The sequence below is a fragment of the Chaetodon trifascialis genome, chromosome 19, assembly GCF_039877785.1.
Source record: "Chaetodon trifascialis isolate fChaTrf1 chromosome 19, fChaTrf1.hap1, whole genome shotgun sequence".
Lineage (NCBI taxonomy): Eukaryota > Metazoa > Chordata > Actinopteri > Chaetodontiformes > Chaetodontidae > Chaetodon > Chaetodon trifascialis.
Window position 1 is genome coordinate 5,315,973 of NC_092074.1, and position 13,815 is coordinate 5,329,787.

The window sequence follows — 13,815 nt, forward strand, 5'->3', positions numbered from 1 at the left end:
TAAATGTTTCCCATAGTCATCCCTAGATCTGTTCATATTGTGACAGTGTATTTCCCAACACTGGGTGACATTACACCACCTGTCTCTCCATGGAGACATGTGCAACAACATGTCTGTTGTGAGTGCAATTGTGCACAATACATATGTATGCAAGATACAGCACCATAAAACAACTTGGATAATGGATATCAGTTCATTCAGCCGTTAATTTTTCAAGCAACATTACCAATTTTCAATGTTTACTGTACTTTAAGTGTACTGTGTAAATGGAATATTGATACATATGATTGTGAGGCTTAACAAGTCATTGTGGAATCATTTTTTCATATATAACCATGGTCACTGAGTGTCTTCCAATCATCATTAGAACAAAGCTCAATGGAATGAAAAATGCATCATGTAAACATGATCTGACAAATGAAAAGAGAGGATTAAAGCTCTAATTGATGGATGCAGTGGTCTAATCAATATTACTAAACAAATAATGAAATACTGATTATAGGCAAGGGAAGCTTGGGGGTGTAGATGGAACACACACACACACACACACACACAGAGTAGTAAGGGATGGGCGCCATAGTCAACATGTGCTCAAGCGCACATGCCACCTATGAGCATTTGTGCATTTTCGAGGAGTTGAGGGTCCATCTAGTGTGTTTTGGACAGAGTTTTACACAAAACATTAAAGAGGAAAAAGTAGCTGCTCTTTTAGCTTTTACTTTTACTAGCTCCATGAAGGCACCAACCAGGGTTTCTAAGAGATGCATGGCACACGAAGCTGCTAAGGCTATATACTGCAGCTACTGAACCATTTACCATGCTTCATGTGTACATGAATCTGTACACACAATGCAGGTGTCCATCATTGCTTTCACTGTGGTTGGAAGAATGGTGTTGGCTGAGCAGCCATGCTGGCAAAGAAACAGAGGATGGAGAAACTGAAGGTGATAGCAGGCTGTTTATATGAAAGTAGAAAGAAAATAAGCCTATGGCTGCTGATTAGAGCGTGTCAGTAGACCTCCACTCAGCCCACTGACAGTTAGAAGAATTCCTCCGTATGTGTGTTTTTGTGGGAACTGTGTTTACACACACCAATACACAGATTAAAATGTTCTTGACAGGCTTTTGATTTAATGGGGCCTCTTTGGGATTATCCACTTTGTGTGAATGTGCGTAAGAAAATGAACAACTGATGATGCTCCAGTGCAATAAAAAAGTGTTTTAAAATTGAGATTAAAGGGGCTTGTAATAGGACAATGAGTTAAGACTGACTTGTAAAACTGTTAAAAAAAGGAAAGAGAGCATGTGTTATCCTCAGCTAAAGAGTGAGAAAAAGCTGTAAGTGGTAACTGTATTATAAGAGTGTGGCCAAACACATCAACAAACAGCTTTACAAATCATCCTATACCACTGTATCTGTTGTGGCCGTGGTTTGGTGATCTGCTCTGACTCTGTTTTGTGTGTTTTTTCAGGGCTGGAACAAGGCAGGGGCAGGGCTGATCTTTGCAGGGGTTGAGCAGCTCCTGACACACCTGTCACCTATCTCCCCTAATCAGGACTCTCCTTCTTAAGCATGCTTCTCCCACACTCTGATGCCAGATGGTCACTTTGCTCATGCTTGTGTTTCTCGCCTCAGCATTGATCTCCAGGTTCCTGCCTTGTGTTCTCCAGCCGTCTTGCCTTCGCGCACGCTGTGATTTCGTGAGTTTTGTTTTCCTGCCTGTGTGCTAACCCGTTACGGAGTTTTTTGTTCTAAGTGTCTGTGGAGTGGTTCTCCAGCACTTTTGGTTCTTTTGTTTGCCTGTGTGCTTTTTCCCTCAGCGGAGCTTTTGTTTCCCACCAGTGACTGTCGAGTTCTCTCCAGCACCTGAGTTTCATCCTACCTGTGAGTTTTTCCCCGAGTGGAGATTTTTGTTTTTGTGTGGTGGCTGTCGAGTTTTCTCCAGCGTTTATTTTTGGACTTTAGCCTGTGTGCTTTCCCTAAACGGAGTTTTGTGTTTTTTCACTAGAAGCTGTCGAGTGTCCTCCAGCAGAGACTGACTTCTCCGTTCCCGTTATTTCGGCTCCCTCAGTTGTTACTTCTTTTGTTGTTACTTTTTCTAAATAAACTGTGATTACCGTCTCTGCATCTGAGTCCTACTTCCAGAGTCCGTAACAGTATCGGTATCAGATCCAACAAGGCCTGCGTCTCATCCTGTTTTGTCCTCTAGTAAATGCTGTCAGACCATGTGACACCAGACTGTGCTGCTACACTGTTACATTATAAAGAGGCATTCTGTGTGTTTCAGCCCCGCTCTCACCCTTTCAATTACGTAAATAGAGAAACAGTAGCCTTCAGTTTAGAGGAATCTGGGTTGTAAGCTGACGTAAATAAGATGTCATGCCTACACATGGTGTCTCACTTGCAAACCTCGATATTGACACTGTAATGATGAGGAATGTTATTTTAGCTTTTGTCTGTTGGCAATATAACCAATGACATGTCACTGAAATAAAGTTTAGAATCACTGAATTTAAGCCTGTCAGAACAGTCTGCCTGGACAGGGAGATGTAAAGTCTTACTGCACTGAAATAAGTAAATCACAGTTAAATGTCAGGAGTCACTTCAAACAGAGGCTCTAGTCCAGGGGTCCACTGGGCATTAAAGTTCTACCATGGCATAAAAAGTATGAAAAAAGCATCAGATAGTTGACAAATGCTTATCATCATCTGTCTGCAGCATTAAATCACAAACAAACTCAACCAATCATGTTTATGTTCATATTGTTAGCTGGGTTGAAGTGTTGCACAAGGGTCAGTCTGGAAACTCATTAGCCACTTAAAAATGTAACTGACCCTTGGTTCATGCTGTCCAGGCCCCCCAAGTACCTTCAGCTGCAATCTCCTCTACCAATGATCACAGGTTAAAAGGTCAGCAGCTCATTGTGTCTGAGGCACCTTTAGTTCGCCTCAAAGTTTACGTTTTCTTTCTGTTTTGTTGCTCTGAATTGACCCCGTTTCCCACAAATCTCCAATAATGCCTCTCTTTGTACTGCTGCCTGCCCGTCTACAACAGGATTTTATTTCCAGCAGAGGTCAGTAATTTGATTTGCTGCTGAACAGTATGAACTGCAATCAGTCATGTGCACATTAAGAAAGTGTTTAGGAATTATAAAAGGGGTATAAGATATTACAAACAAATACCACATACTTCATACTGATGTATCAGTCTTCATACATTCCCAGAATGCATCAAGTTCACATAATATACTGAATGTCCACTCTTTTCATAAAAGCCAAAGACAGTGGGCCTGGATTTGCTCTGTCAATGTATAAAACAGAACACAGGTACAAAGAAAGCAGCGTGCTCTTCTCCCCGTCAGCAGGACTGGCTGAGATAACAGCTCCTTCAGTTCCTCTTGAAGTTCCTGTCATTAATTTAGCACATATGGAGACTCCTCTTATCTTTGTTCCTGGTGAATTGTAAGCAGTTAAATGTAAATTCTACCATGTTCTCTTCTGTATGAGCCCAGTCTGTGTCATGGATAAAAAAAAAAAAAAACTTGATTCCACTCATGCTTGACTCTCACTTATTGTCTCCATCCGAACAGTACGTGCTGCATATTATTTTTTTATCACAAGTACATCACAGGTAGAGCGCATGGTCAGTCATAGTGGTGTGGAATTTCCTCTTTTTCCTAAGAACCATTGTGTGCACTGTCAGCCAAAGTAAATCCACACTTTAAAGACAGCTTCCTGTGTGTCCTGCCTGCTTACATCTGGAAAATTCAACAGAAAATCCTGTTGCAATAATTTTGACAGATGTTGCGAATCCAGATTTTAGTGGCAATGCTCATTTTTTGCATGAAGTAAATATGAAAACGATGATGATGTGTGAGTACTAAGTTTGTTCCCTTACGTCTGGAAAATATGATTTGTGGGCTGGGGATATTGATAATGCTTCATTGCTTCATTTTATGTTGTAATTCTTGCACAGAAATCAGTGCAAGAATGTACTGAAGGCTGCAAACTGCTATCATCTTTTTCTCATTACCTCATTGCCTTGTGGTGAGATGGAGCTGAAAAGATGTTCTAGAATACTGGTATTAAGCCTGATTTCAGTTCCACCTGACATCACTTTCAATGCATAATGAAATAAACAACATTTCTGAAGAGATGAAGACACGGCATTCTTCACAATGAGAGACTGACCTATGATACAGATGTAAAAAGCTGCAACAATATCTGCCTCTTTGGAGAGTCTCGAGGCGAAAGGGTCACCGCGGAGGAGGTAATGGGGGACGTTTGAAGGGTACAGCCACGTCTCATTCTCCATCACTGCCATGAGCGAGGAATGTCCTGTGAAGAGGAGGAAAAGGCTGAAACAATGTAGCTGCTTCCTCAAATTGAAAGCAGTTTTCTCATATGCAGGCACCATGTAAACAGGACACATACCTGCACAAATGTACCTATACGTGCAGTAAATGAAATGTAAACAAATGCATGTAGGTGTAGAATTATTCATGAGCCCATATCCGCAGAACCAGAGGACATGCCTTGGTAGTTACTTGTAAAACACAAAACTAGCAATTGAAACCATAAACTCAGTCAGTGAAGCTCAGTTTATTATTGATACAGCCTCAGGCTGTGTGTAACACCGTTCGTGATGCCAACCTCTCAAGAGTTTTGTGTGTTTTTTAATAATGCTTCACTTCAGCCAGCGTCTGGCGAGCTTGGTTTAATTATTAGAGGTCACATTTCTTTGGAAACAAGAAGAAAAACTCACCTAATGAGGAAGATCACTGAGTGGGTGCAGCCAAACTAAGAAACAGCTACGGCTAGTGCTTCTATATATTACATAATACACAATTAGAACAGATACAATGAGTTTCACATACAGTCATTTTATTTCCACAGTAATTTATTCTCCAGTGAGCAGGCTTGGCTGTGTTGGCTGCATCAGACTACTTTAATATGACCTGGAATTAGTGGCTACATATGCATAGCAATTACATGCAACTGGTGGAATGATAAGCATATTCCCACAGTTAGGACTGAGGATAATGTTGACAGCACAGTCAGCTACTTGCCAGACTGATGAGGTGCTTCCACTCTTTCTCGCCAACATTTGTCTTTTCTGACTCGGTCTTCCTCCCTTGAGGAAACGCCAAATAGGAAGGGGTGTTGCCACAGCTCAACAGACTTTTCCTCTCTTTCATTGTCTCACCTGACAGCAGCAACTTCAGCATCTCTCCTCTTCCTCCTCTTGGCTATGTTTGCCCATACTGCGCTCTGGAGAGAGCACCTGATTGCTCAACGCTCAGGAACATGTTGTGGGAGATGTCACACTAGACGTGTCAAGACAAAGAAATTCTGACTTGCTAGACTTTTAGTTGGGGTGTTTTTGAGCTTCCCAGACGCTGCACAGCAGGTTGTTTAGCCAGTCACACTACAGGCGCCTGACTGTCATTCACAATCTGCCTCATCACATTCATGGGCCATGACAAAATCGTGTCAAAATCAGGATAGAATGTTACACAGTACACTTTTGTCTAACAGTAAAGGAGTCACATGCATGCCTATTCTCAGCAGCAGAACACACACAAACTGCATCCATGTTACTACATTTAAAAAATACTTTATAAACAAATGAAAAAAAAAAACACACAAGAAGACACAGAATCTCATTTCTTCTGTGCTCCGCATGTCTGTGCTGTCTGCGGTGTGTCTGCTCTCTAACATCTCTGCACTCAACACAAATAGAAAGATGGAATTCTCCTGAACGTATACATACAGCTGACCTTGATATGACAGCTTAGTTCAAAGCAATGCTTGCCCAATCAGAAAATCATCTCAAAGCAAAAGCAACCCCCGCCTCTCCCAGTGGTGATAAAGTGAAAGGAGCATGGGATCAAGCTCAGTGTTACATATACATATTGGTGTGATGTGAAGGACACATGAGTTCTCACTAAGCGGCCTTGCTGCAGAGCGTTGGACTCTGTAACTGCGTAACAGCATCTTGGCTTTGACAAAAATAAAGAGCACTGCACTGCTCAAGTGGGAGGACACAGAAGCATAGCTAACCATTTCCAACTGCTGGAAGGATAGCAGAAAATTCCTCAGGTGAAAGTAGCACTACTGAATAACTATCTATCAAAAGGTAGCACAGAAACAGGTCAGTCAGGCAGTTTCTTTAGGAGGGGTTGAACTGGCTTCAGGAATGTAGCCTGACAGCTTCATTATAGCAAGAAGAGATGGTCCAATACTGCCTATGTTACGTCATCATCAGCGTAGAAGAATGAATCTAGGAAACAATATTGATCAAATCTCTAATGGAGATGGGAAAATTGATCAAGTAAGATGGAACAGGCGTGAGATGGCTCATTCAGAGTGGACTGGGGGGGCACTAGAGATGTTCTTATTCTGTTTATTACACAAAACAGGATAACAATTTTTCCCAATCCTCCGCAAAGGGTGAGGACATGATGGAGGTTCAGCTTTTAAAGAGGTGGTCAGGGCTTCAAAGAGAAAGCCAGGGCTGTGTCTGTTTGTGGTGATGAAGGAAGCAGTTTGTCCATCCTTATTTTTTTTTTTTATTCAGCGACATCATCAAGTCTTTGATGAAGTCACATATCCACCTATGCACTGCTTTTCCACATTCTCTTTTCACAGAGCAGATGTCATCATTTTTCCTGGGAGGTTAATTGGCTTTAGAAACTGATTTAGTCTTGAGAGAGGCAGTATCTGCTAGATCAGTCACATATATATCATTAAAATCACGTTATGAGTGAGAGAAGGTTATGATCCCTGTTAAGAATTCTTCAAGCCAGAAATGTTTTGTATGCATGCCTTTATTTTGAAGTGAGCATCTTATTTTGAAGATAGTTCATGTGGTTCCTCTTCCTGCCTCACGTTCAGCGTTTGACATGTTACGGTGGTATGGCAGTCACTGACGATAAACTGCATTATATCAGCATGCATCGCTGCACAGTTGCATAGTAAACAGCATGAATTCCACTCAAGTCTCGTGTGCTTTCTGACCGAAGCACTGCAGTGGTCAATTAGGCTAAAATCAGCATCAGAGGTCATAATCCTCAACAATCCCCCTTGATCCAACAAAGAAAAGTAGAAGAAAATGTGGCTGCACACTAATGGTTAATGAGGTGGAATTTTATAGTGTGCTCTGGGTCAAAATGACTGTTTATAAAAAAAATAAATAACATGATACATTTATCGTCACAGATAAAATCATCCAATGTTAGCAAGCTAAGAGTCTTGTTCAAGGTAAAAACTAAGGGATGGGAATAGCCACAGCTATGAGTAGGAGCCTTTAAAAACCACAGCTAGGCCACTAGCCAGCATAGGAGCTAAAATAGCTCAAATTTGGCGAGCATATCTCCAAAGGTTGACCGCATTGTCTTTCCTGCAGGGGAGGCATTCTTTTATCGCTTTACAACAAAGGACAGCTCCATCAAGAATTTGTCCAGCATCATTTTTAATCCATGAGCCATGAAATCATGTGCATCCAGGACTAAACTGAGAGATCACAAGACCAACACACATCATTCTCACAGCTACATTTAATCGTGTGCAGCCGATGTCAGTTCAGTACGCGTCTCCAGTTTCCTCTTTTATCAGAGCAATCTCTCCTGTTTTAACTTCCCTAAATCAAGTGATTAGCATACACCGTCTAAATAAATATTCACTCCATCCTCTTCTTTATCCAACAAGCAATCACTATAAAACATTTTCACATCTCTTTCTATCACAGTAGATAAGAGTTATCAAACCAAAACAAGAAGAGACTAAAACACTTTGTATAGCTGAGGTTAACTGCATTATCTGGTGATAATTCTCTGCGGGTTCATCTCTACAAGCCACCCCTTTCACATTAAATATTATCATTTGATCAATTCTAGATACAAAAATACTAGTAAGTGCATTATTGCAGTCAGGAGAGCACAGAAAAGTGTTAATCCCTGTAAATTGTCATGGGAGAGGAAAAAACTCACAATTTCACAGCCTGTAATACATTGGATTCATAAATCTCACCAATTATGTTTACAGCACTGAATAATGCAGCTGCTGCTCCAAAACACAGCTAGTTAATGTGCCCAAATAACCAATTATGCGCTCACTTGAATAGACTAACTGGTTTAATTATGACAGGCAACTCCATCAGAAGTAATTCTTAAGTTTTACTATTTGGAATTCAGGGGTGGGGCAACAATATTAATATTCACAGCTTGTCAAGGGCAGGATTGGCATTCAAGGCTTCCTCAAGGTGAGTCATATATTTTTTATAAATTTTATTAACTGATATCTGACTAAAGCGAACATTTGCGGTTGTCCAAGAGGTTGGAGGATGGTGCTCTTGTGTTTTTCCCAAACCAAACACACAAGAGCAAAAGTGCAAGAAATAGATAAAACTGTTTTATTTGCTCTGAAGTACAGCTAACACGCTGACTAACCACAGAGTGACTTTATTACCAAATGATGTAAATGAGGTTCATTTTAAAAAGCCCTATTCACAGGGGGATATTAGTTCCTGAGTGGAAGCCAGTTTGATATGCTACCAGAGTTTAGGGTAGCACCTGTCTACCTCTTTAATGGAGTTGGGAAGGTTTACGCTCCAGTAACCCAAGCAACATACCCAAAATAGTTTATGTTTGGCAAACACATTGGATAATCCTCATCCTAAAAGCCCATTCTCTCTTAACACTGTCAACACTTTCTTGCATTCCCAGTAATAGGTTTTAACAGAATGCAACCATTTGCAGACAAACAGTTTAACAAGTGTTCCTGAGCCCATGTAGCAATCTCCTTTATACAATCATGTGTTCACAAAGTGGTGAACCTCGCTCCATCCGTGCTTGTGAACGACTGAGCCCCTTTCATACCCAACCATGATACTATCACCTGTTACCAATCAATCTGTTTACCTGTGGAATGTTCCAAACAGGTGTTTTTGGAGCACTCCACAACTGTCTTTTGTTGCTCCTGTCCCAACATGTTTGAAACACGTTATTCAAATTCAGAATAAGCACATATTTACAAAAATCAATGAAGCTGAGGAGGTAAAACATATATTTTCTTTGAAGTGTTTTCAATTGTGGATATGTCAAAAAGGATTAGCAAATGATCACATCTCTGTTTTATTTAGGTGTTAAAGAACATCTTTTTTTGGAATTGAGGATGCACATTTTGGATTAACATTATACAGGGTTGCCAACGCGTTCTCAAGCTGCCCAAACAAACATGATACCAAACACATCAGATTTTTTTCCAGAACCCAAAGAGCACAGTTTGTGTGGCACACACACATACTACACCAAAATTAAAAAAAACCCTGTCATGTATATAGTGTTTTGCCCACTTTGCTCGCTGCTTGCATTTTAATGCACTTAAGACAGGTTAGGTTAGCTAATCAGGTGCGCTAACAATGTCTCCTCCTGCCACTTCATGTAATCCGGGTTTTGCCAAAACATGAATTGCATTAACATGGTATTGTAGTGAACTGTATTACACTGAGCTGTGTCCAAAATTCTTCCCACCCTATTTACAATCATGAATGCTGTCCAGTACAACGCCACCACAAACTACGGCTACAGTAATAAACACATAGTTGAATAGTTCTCATTTGAAAACAAGTCAGATAAAAATATTAAAAAGTTAGCCAGAGATAGTGTTTTAAACCACCTCATAAAACGAATATTTGCTTAGTTAGCTGGCTAGCTACAGCTGATAAAATCTGCTTGCAACTGGCCAGGCATAAAAAACCTGGTTTTGTCTTCCTTGAAACAATGGGTCCTGGAAATCCAATTAAAATGAATTACAATTTCCCATACTTTCATTGGAAACTCCTTATGTGCTGCGTGAGACTGCCAAGATTGACAGGCATAGTGACAATAGCAAAGGGGATGCAGTCAATTATACAGTTTTTCATCATTTTTAAAGAAATTTCTCCCTTAATTTCATTGCTATGTTTCCAGGATATTGAACAGATTAATTTGCCAGGAAGTAGGGGCCATTTAATCTACTGAAACACCCAGCACAGATCATGAAGGTTGTAAAGCAAGATTAGTAGATCATATCCCATGAGCCTTCAAATGTGCATTATCTGACAAGAGGCTTTCAATCTGCTCCAGAAGGAGTGACTTAGGTCTGTTAAACAGAGAAGAAACATGACAATGCCCATGAAAAATCAGGAAGTCAGGCCAAAGATGTGATTATCCAAACACAGTCAAACAAAGAAAAGTCCAGGTTTTGTTCATGTGCAGCTCTGGAGTCAGAATGCCTTTCAAAGAGAAAGTGTCTTGTCCACAGCAGATTTAATTAGTATGTTTTGGAGGACCAGTCAATACCATGACAATCTAATGGACAACGAGATGCTTTGTGGTTGGAAATGACTGCTTGAACCTTCCATAAGGGGCAACATCCAACCAGCTCAGTGCAAAAACGCATGGTCAAGCCAACAACACTGCCTACAGCCCTGCATCAAACATCTAAAGGGGAACGATTTCTCTGGTTTCCACGCATACAGATGTGACCTGGAATATCAAATGGTCCCTACATCAAAGAGTATACTATATACATATTATATATCTAATATGTTTGGAATGTCTGGGAAGTTTCTGGTGAGAGCCGAACTGAACGAAGCAGCACTAAAACCAGAAAAAAGAGCACAATGACCATAATGAAAAGAGAAGCGAACAGAAAAAACACTGAAGATAAAGATAGAAAACTGGATAAATTCATGAGAACATCTTCATACCTCTGAGGAATCTTGCTCCATTGTTTTGATTCTTGTTTTTCATATTGGAGCAATACTGTTGACAGTTATTAGGCAAGGCAAGGCAAATTTATTTGTATAGCACAATTCATTCACTAGGCAGTTCAAAGTGCTTTACAGAAGCATAAAAATACATTAAAATCATACATTTCAAAGAAAGAAAGAAAGAGAGAAAAATAAAAATAAAATACAATCAAAGGAAAATTAAAAACAGAAGCCAGTAAAAGACAATAATTTAGCAATTAGAATGATTAAAATCATTGAGCAAATATAAGTGAATATGGACAAGACTAAACTACTTTCCAAATCTAAAATGAAAGATTTGTTAATTATTAAAATGCCTCCCCGTGCTTTCATGCAGAGCGGTCAAATTGTGGATGCTGTTGTGAATGTTAAGTATTCAATGGAAAAAAGCCACAATTCACAAAGCAACTAAAAAAAGTGATAAAATATGATGATGAAAAGCCGATAGGTGATACTAAATCGATCATTTTTGCAGATGTGTTGAGGAGAATAACAACAAAAGAGACGTTCTCAGCTGAAAGCTCACACGTGAGAAAAAGGAAAGTTTCTTATGTACGCCATATGTTTCTTATTGTCAATAAATCCAATGAAGAGACCCAAAACAACCAGTGACTGACTCTGAAGTATTGTCTGTGTATCCAAAGCTTTATATATCTTATTCCTGTGTCTGAGAGCTCCACTGCTGTTCTTAAATACTGAATGGATATTAATCACTAAGCACTATTTCTTCCTGTTTTGAGTGATGTTTGGTCAAAACTCTGTCCTCCTCTTCAGTTTCCTGCATGGTAGATGATGAAGCTGCACCTCTCAGTCCCTGGTCGAGCCTCTGATTAGCTGTGTCCATCCACAGGTGCGAGCTTTGGGAGACAATGTCTTTGTGGTCATCTTGGACAGGTCAGTGTGCATCAGGGCTGAGAGATGTGAAAAACCAGATCTGTGCTTGGATTTTAGAGAGTCCGCTCTCACATGCTGCACCGATGTGGAGTAAGTCATACACAGAGGACGCTGCCATGTGTTTTCCTGCTTGCTTTAAGAGCATCATCCTCACAGTGGAGTCTCTGTCAAGTTGCAAGGTGGCCTCATATTTCTGCAGAATAGTGCCCATTGTTGTGCTGCCAAAACGGCAAAACTCTTGCATTTCCCGAGGCCAACTAGAAGAGGGCACAACAACAAGAATTTGATCTCATGACTGCAGGGAGTCATATTTGATTTCAAACTCTTCAATTTAACCCCTGACCAAATTTCCCTTGTCCCTGTCAGCATCGACATTAAACTGAATGTCTCACAGTAAGGAACCTTGCAGTCAGCTGATTCTGCACAGTTCTTGAGGGTTTTTGCAGCGCACAGAACATGCACTAGGGAATCGCCAGCATGTTGCAGTAGTTTTGGTAAAATGCTGGTGTGCTGCTGTTGCACATACTGATGCTCACCGCAGCCAATTCTGTGCACATGGCCACTGACCTTGTCGTCCAGTCATCCAAGCCTGTTGTAGCCTGTGCAGTTCGGTCAGCATCCAATTCAATCAATCCGAAGAAGTCGGAGGTAAACTGTCCGTTGTTGGATAAAAACACAATGTACATAATCTCAAGCACGCACAGTAGGCGCTTTCTAAAACAACTGGTCTTACACAGTGCTGATTTTTGTCAACGATGGGTACCTGCATGCCAGTGATGTGCACCCCTGAATATAAAATTGTCACGATCTTATTAAGTCTGCAGCCGTGGCCCATTTTTATCTGTCTTTAACGTAATACTTTGACACAACTGTATCTAATCCCTGCTATAGCATTTATGGGGCCATCAGTAAACTTTAATTTTCTTGTACCAAATCCATGACCTTTTTTAAACCAATTTATCATCAGTCTGCTTCACCTGTCCACATAGAGAAATGTGATGAATAATTTAAAAAGGCACATTAAACATGGTTTCAGACTATTTGCAGTACTGATTTAATCAGATTTTTCCTGTCACATCTGTCCCTGTGAACAATACTAATGCTGTCACAGGGCCGTGGCTACCTTTGAGGACACTGTGGTCATGTCAACGATATGTTTTCTGGGAACCTTGAAATTTTAGCATTCAAAAATGAAAAACTCACACTTTCCACTGTTCCCCATATGCATCTGGTGGGTAAATACTTGCCTGAACATTTGGACAACTGAATAAAATTTAAAGTTGCATCATGCAAATGAACCTACAGCAATTATATCATGTTCAAATCACACAAAAGACGACAGTAAGTGAAACTGGTGAAACTTGATATTTCTTCAGTTCAGTTAATTAAATACTGCAAGCATCCCATTAAGTGGATTATCCATAAAAGGAAAACATGGAACAAGCTGTTGAACCACATTTAAGAATTCTGTACTGTCTCTGTTCAAATACATCTGCTGCTTACAGTTCCAGTCCTTGCTGGAACTAAATCTTGATGATATTGAACATGTCGTGCTTTCATGCTCAAAAGTTCTCATCAACTTTCGAGGAAAACTACCATTCAATAAAAACTGTAATAGGAAATAATGTGGTGATATTGTGACTTCGTCTCTGAGTTTGATTGTGATCTTTGATGATAACCCTTTAGGACCTCTGCCAAAAGCAAAACTACTTTCCACTCACATGAATGCCGACCTTTGACAGTCTTCTGGTGTGAAAAAATAGAATTACTGCCTTGCAGTTGTTTGCCTCCTCCAACCAGTCAAGTTGCATTTACATCCATGTCAGTCCAGAGTCACGTAAAACACGTAGCAAAGACTTTGAGGGAATTTAACAAAAGGTATGTTTTTGCTATACTGACATGTATGATTCCGGTGAATCATTTCCAGGTAGAAACATGCTGTTTTCACTCATGAAACTATCTTTCCAGAGGAGCACAGAGGACTGATAGAGAGCTTCGTCACATGGAGAAACAACAATCACCTGAAGATCAATATCAGCAGAACCAATGAGCTACAACGTTTCAAATATGGATGCTGCTGCAAAGAAGCTACAAATAGTAAAACTAGAATGCTTCACACACATCTT

The 13,815-nt window shown here is 40.3% G+C and overlaps 1 protein-coding gene across 1 annotated transcript in view; it reads right to left on the reverse strand.

Annotated features, from left to right (window-relative positions):
- The window catches only part of opn5 (opsin 5), a 47,777-nt gene that overhangs the window by 32,396 nt on the left and 1,566 nt on the right, over window positions 1-13,815 (reverse strand). Inside the window, exon 2 of the mRNA XM_070987389.1 lies at window positions 4,192-4,338. Within this exon, the coding sequence (XP_070843490.1) occupies window positions 4,192-4,324 (133 nt within the window). The 5' untranslated portion in view covers window positions 4,325-4,338. The remainder of the gene's footprint in view (window positions 1-4,191; window positions 4,339-13,815) is intronic.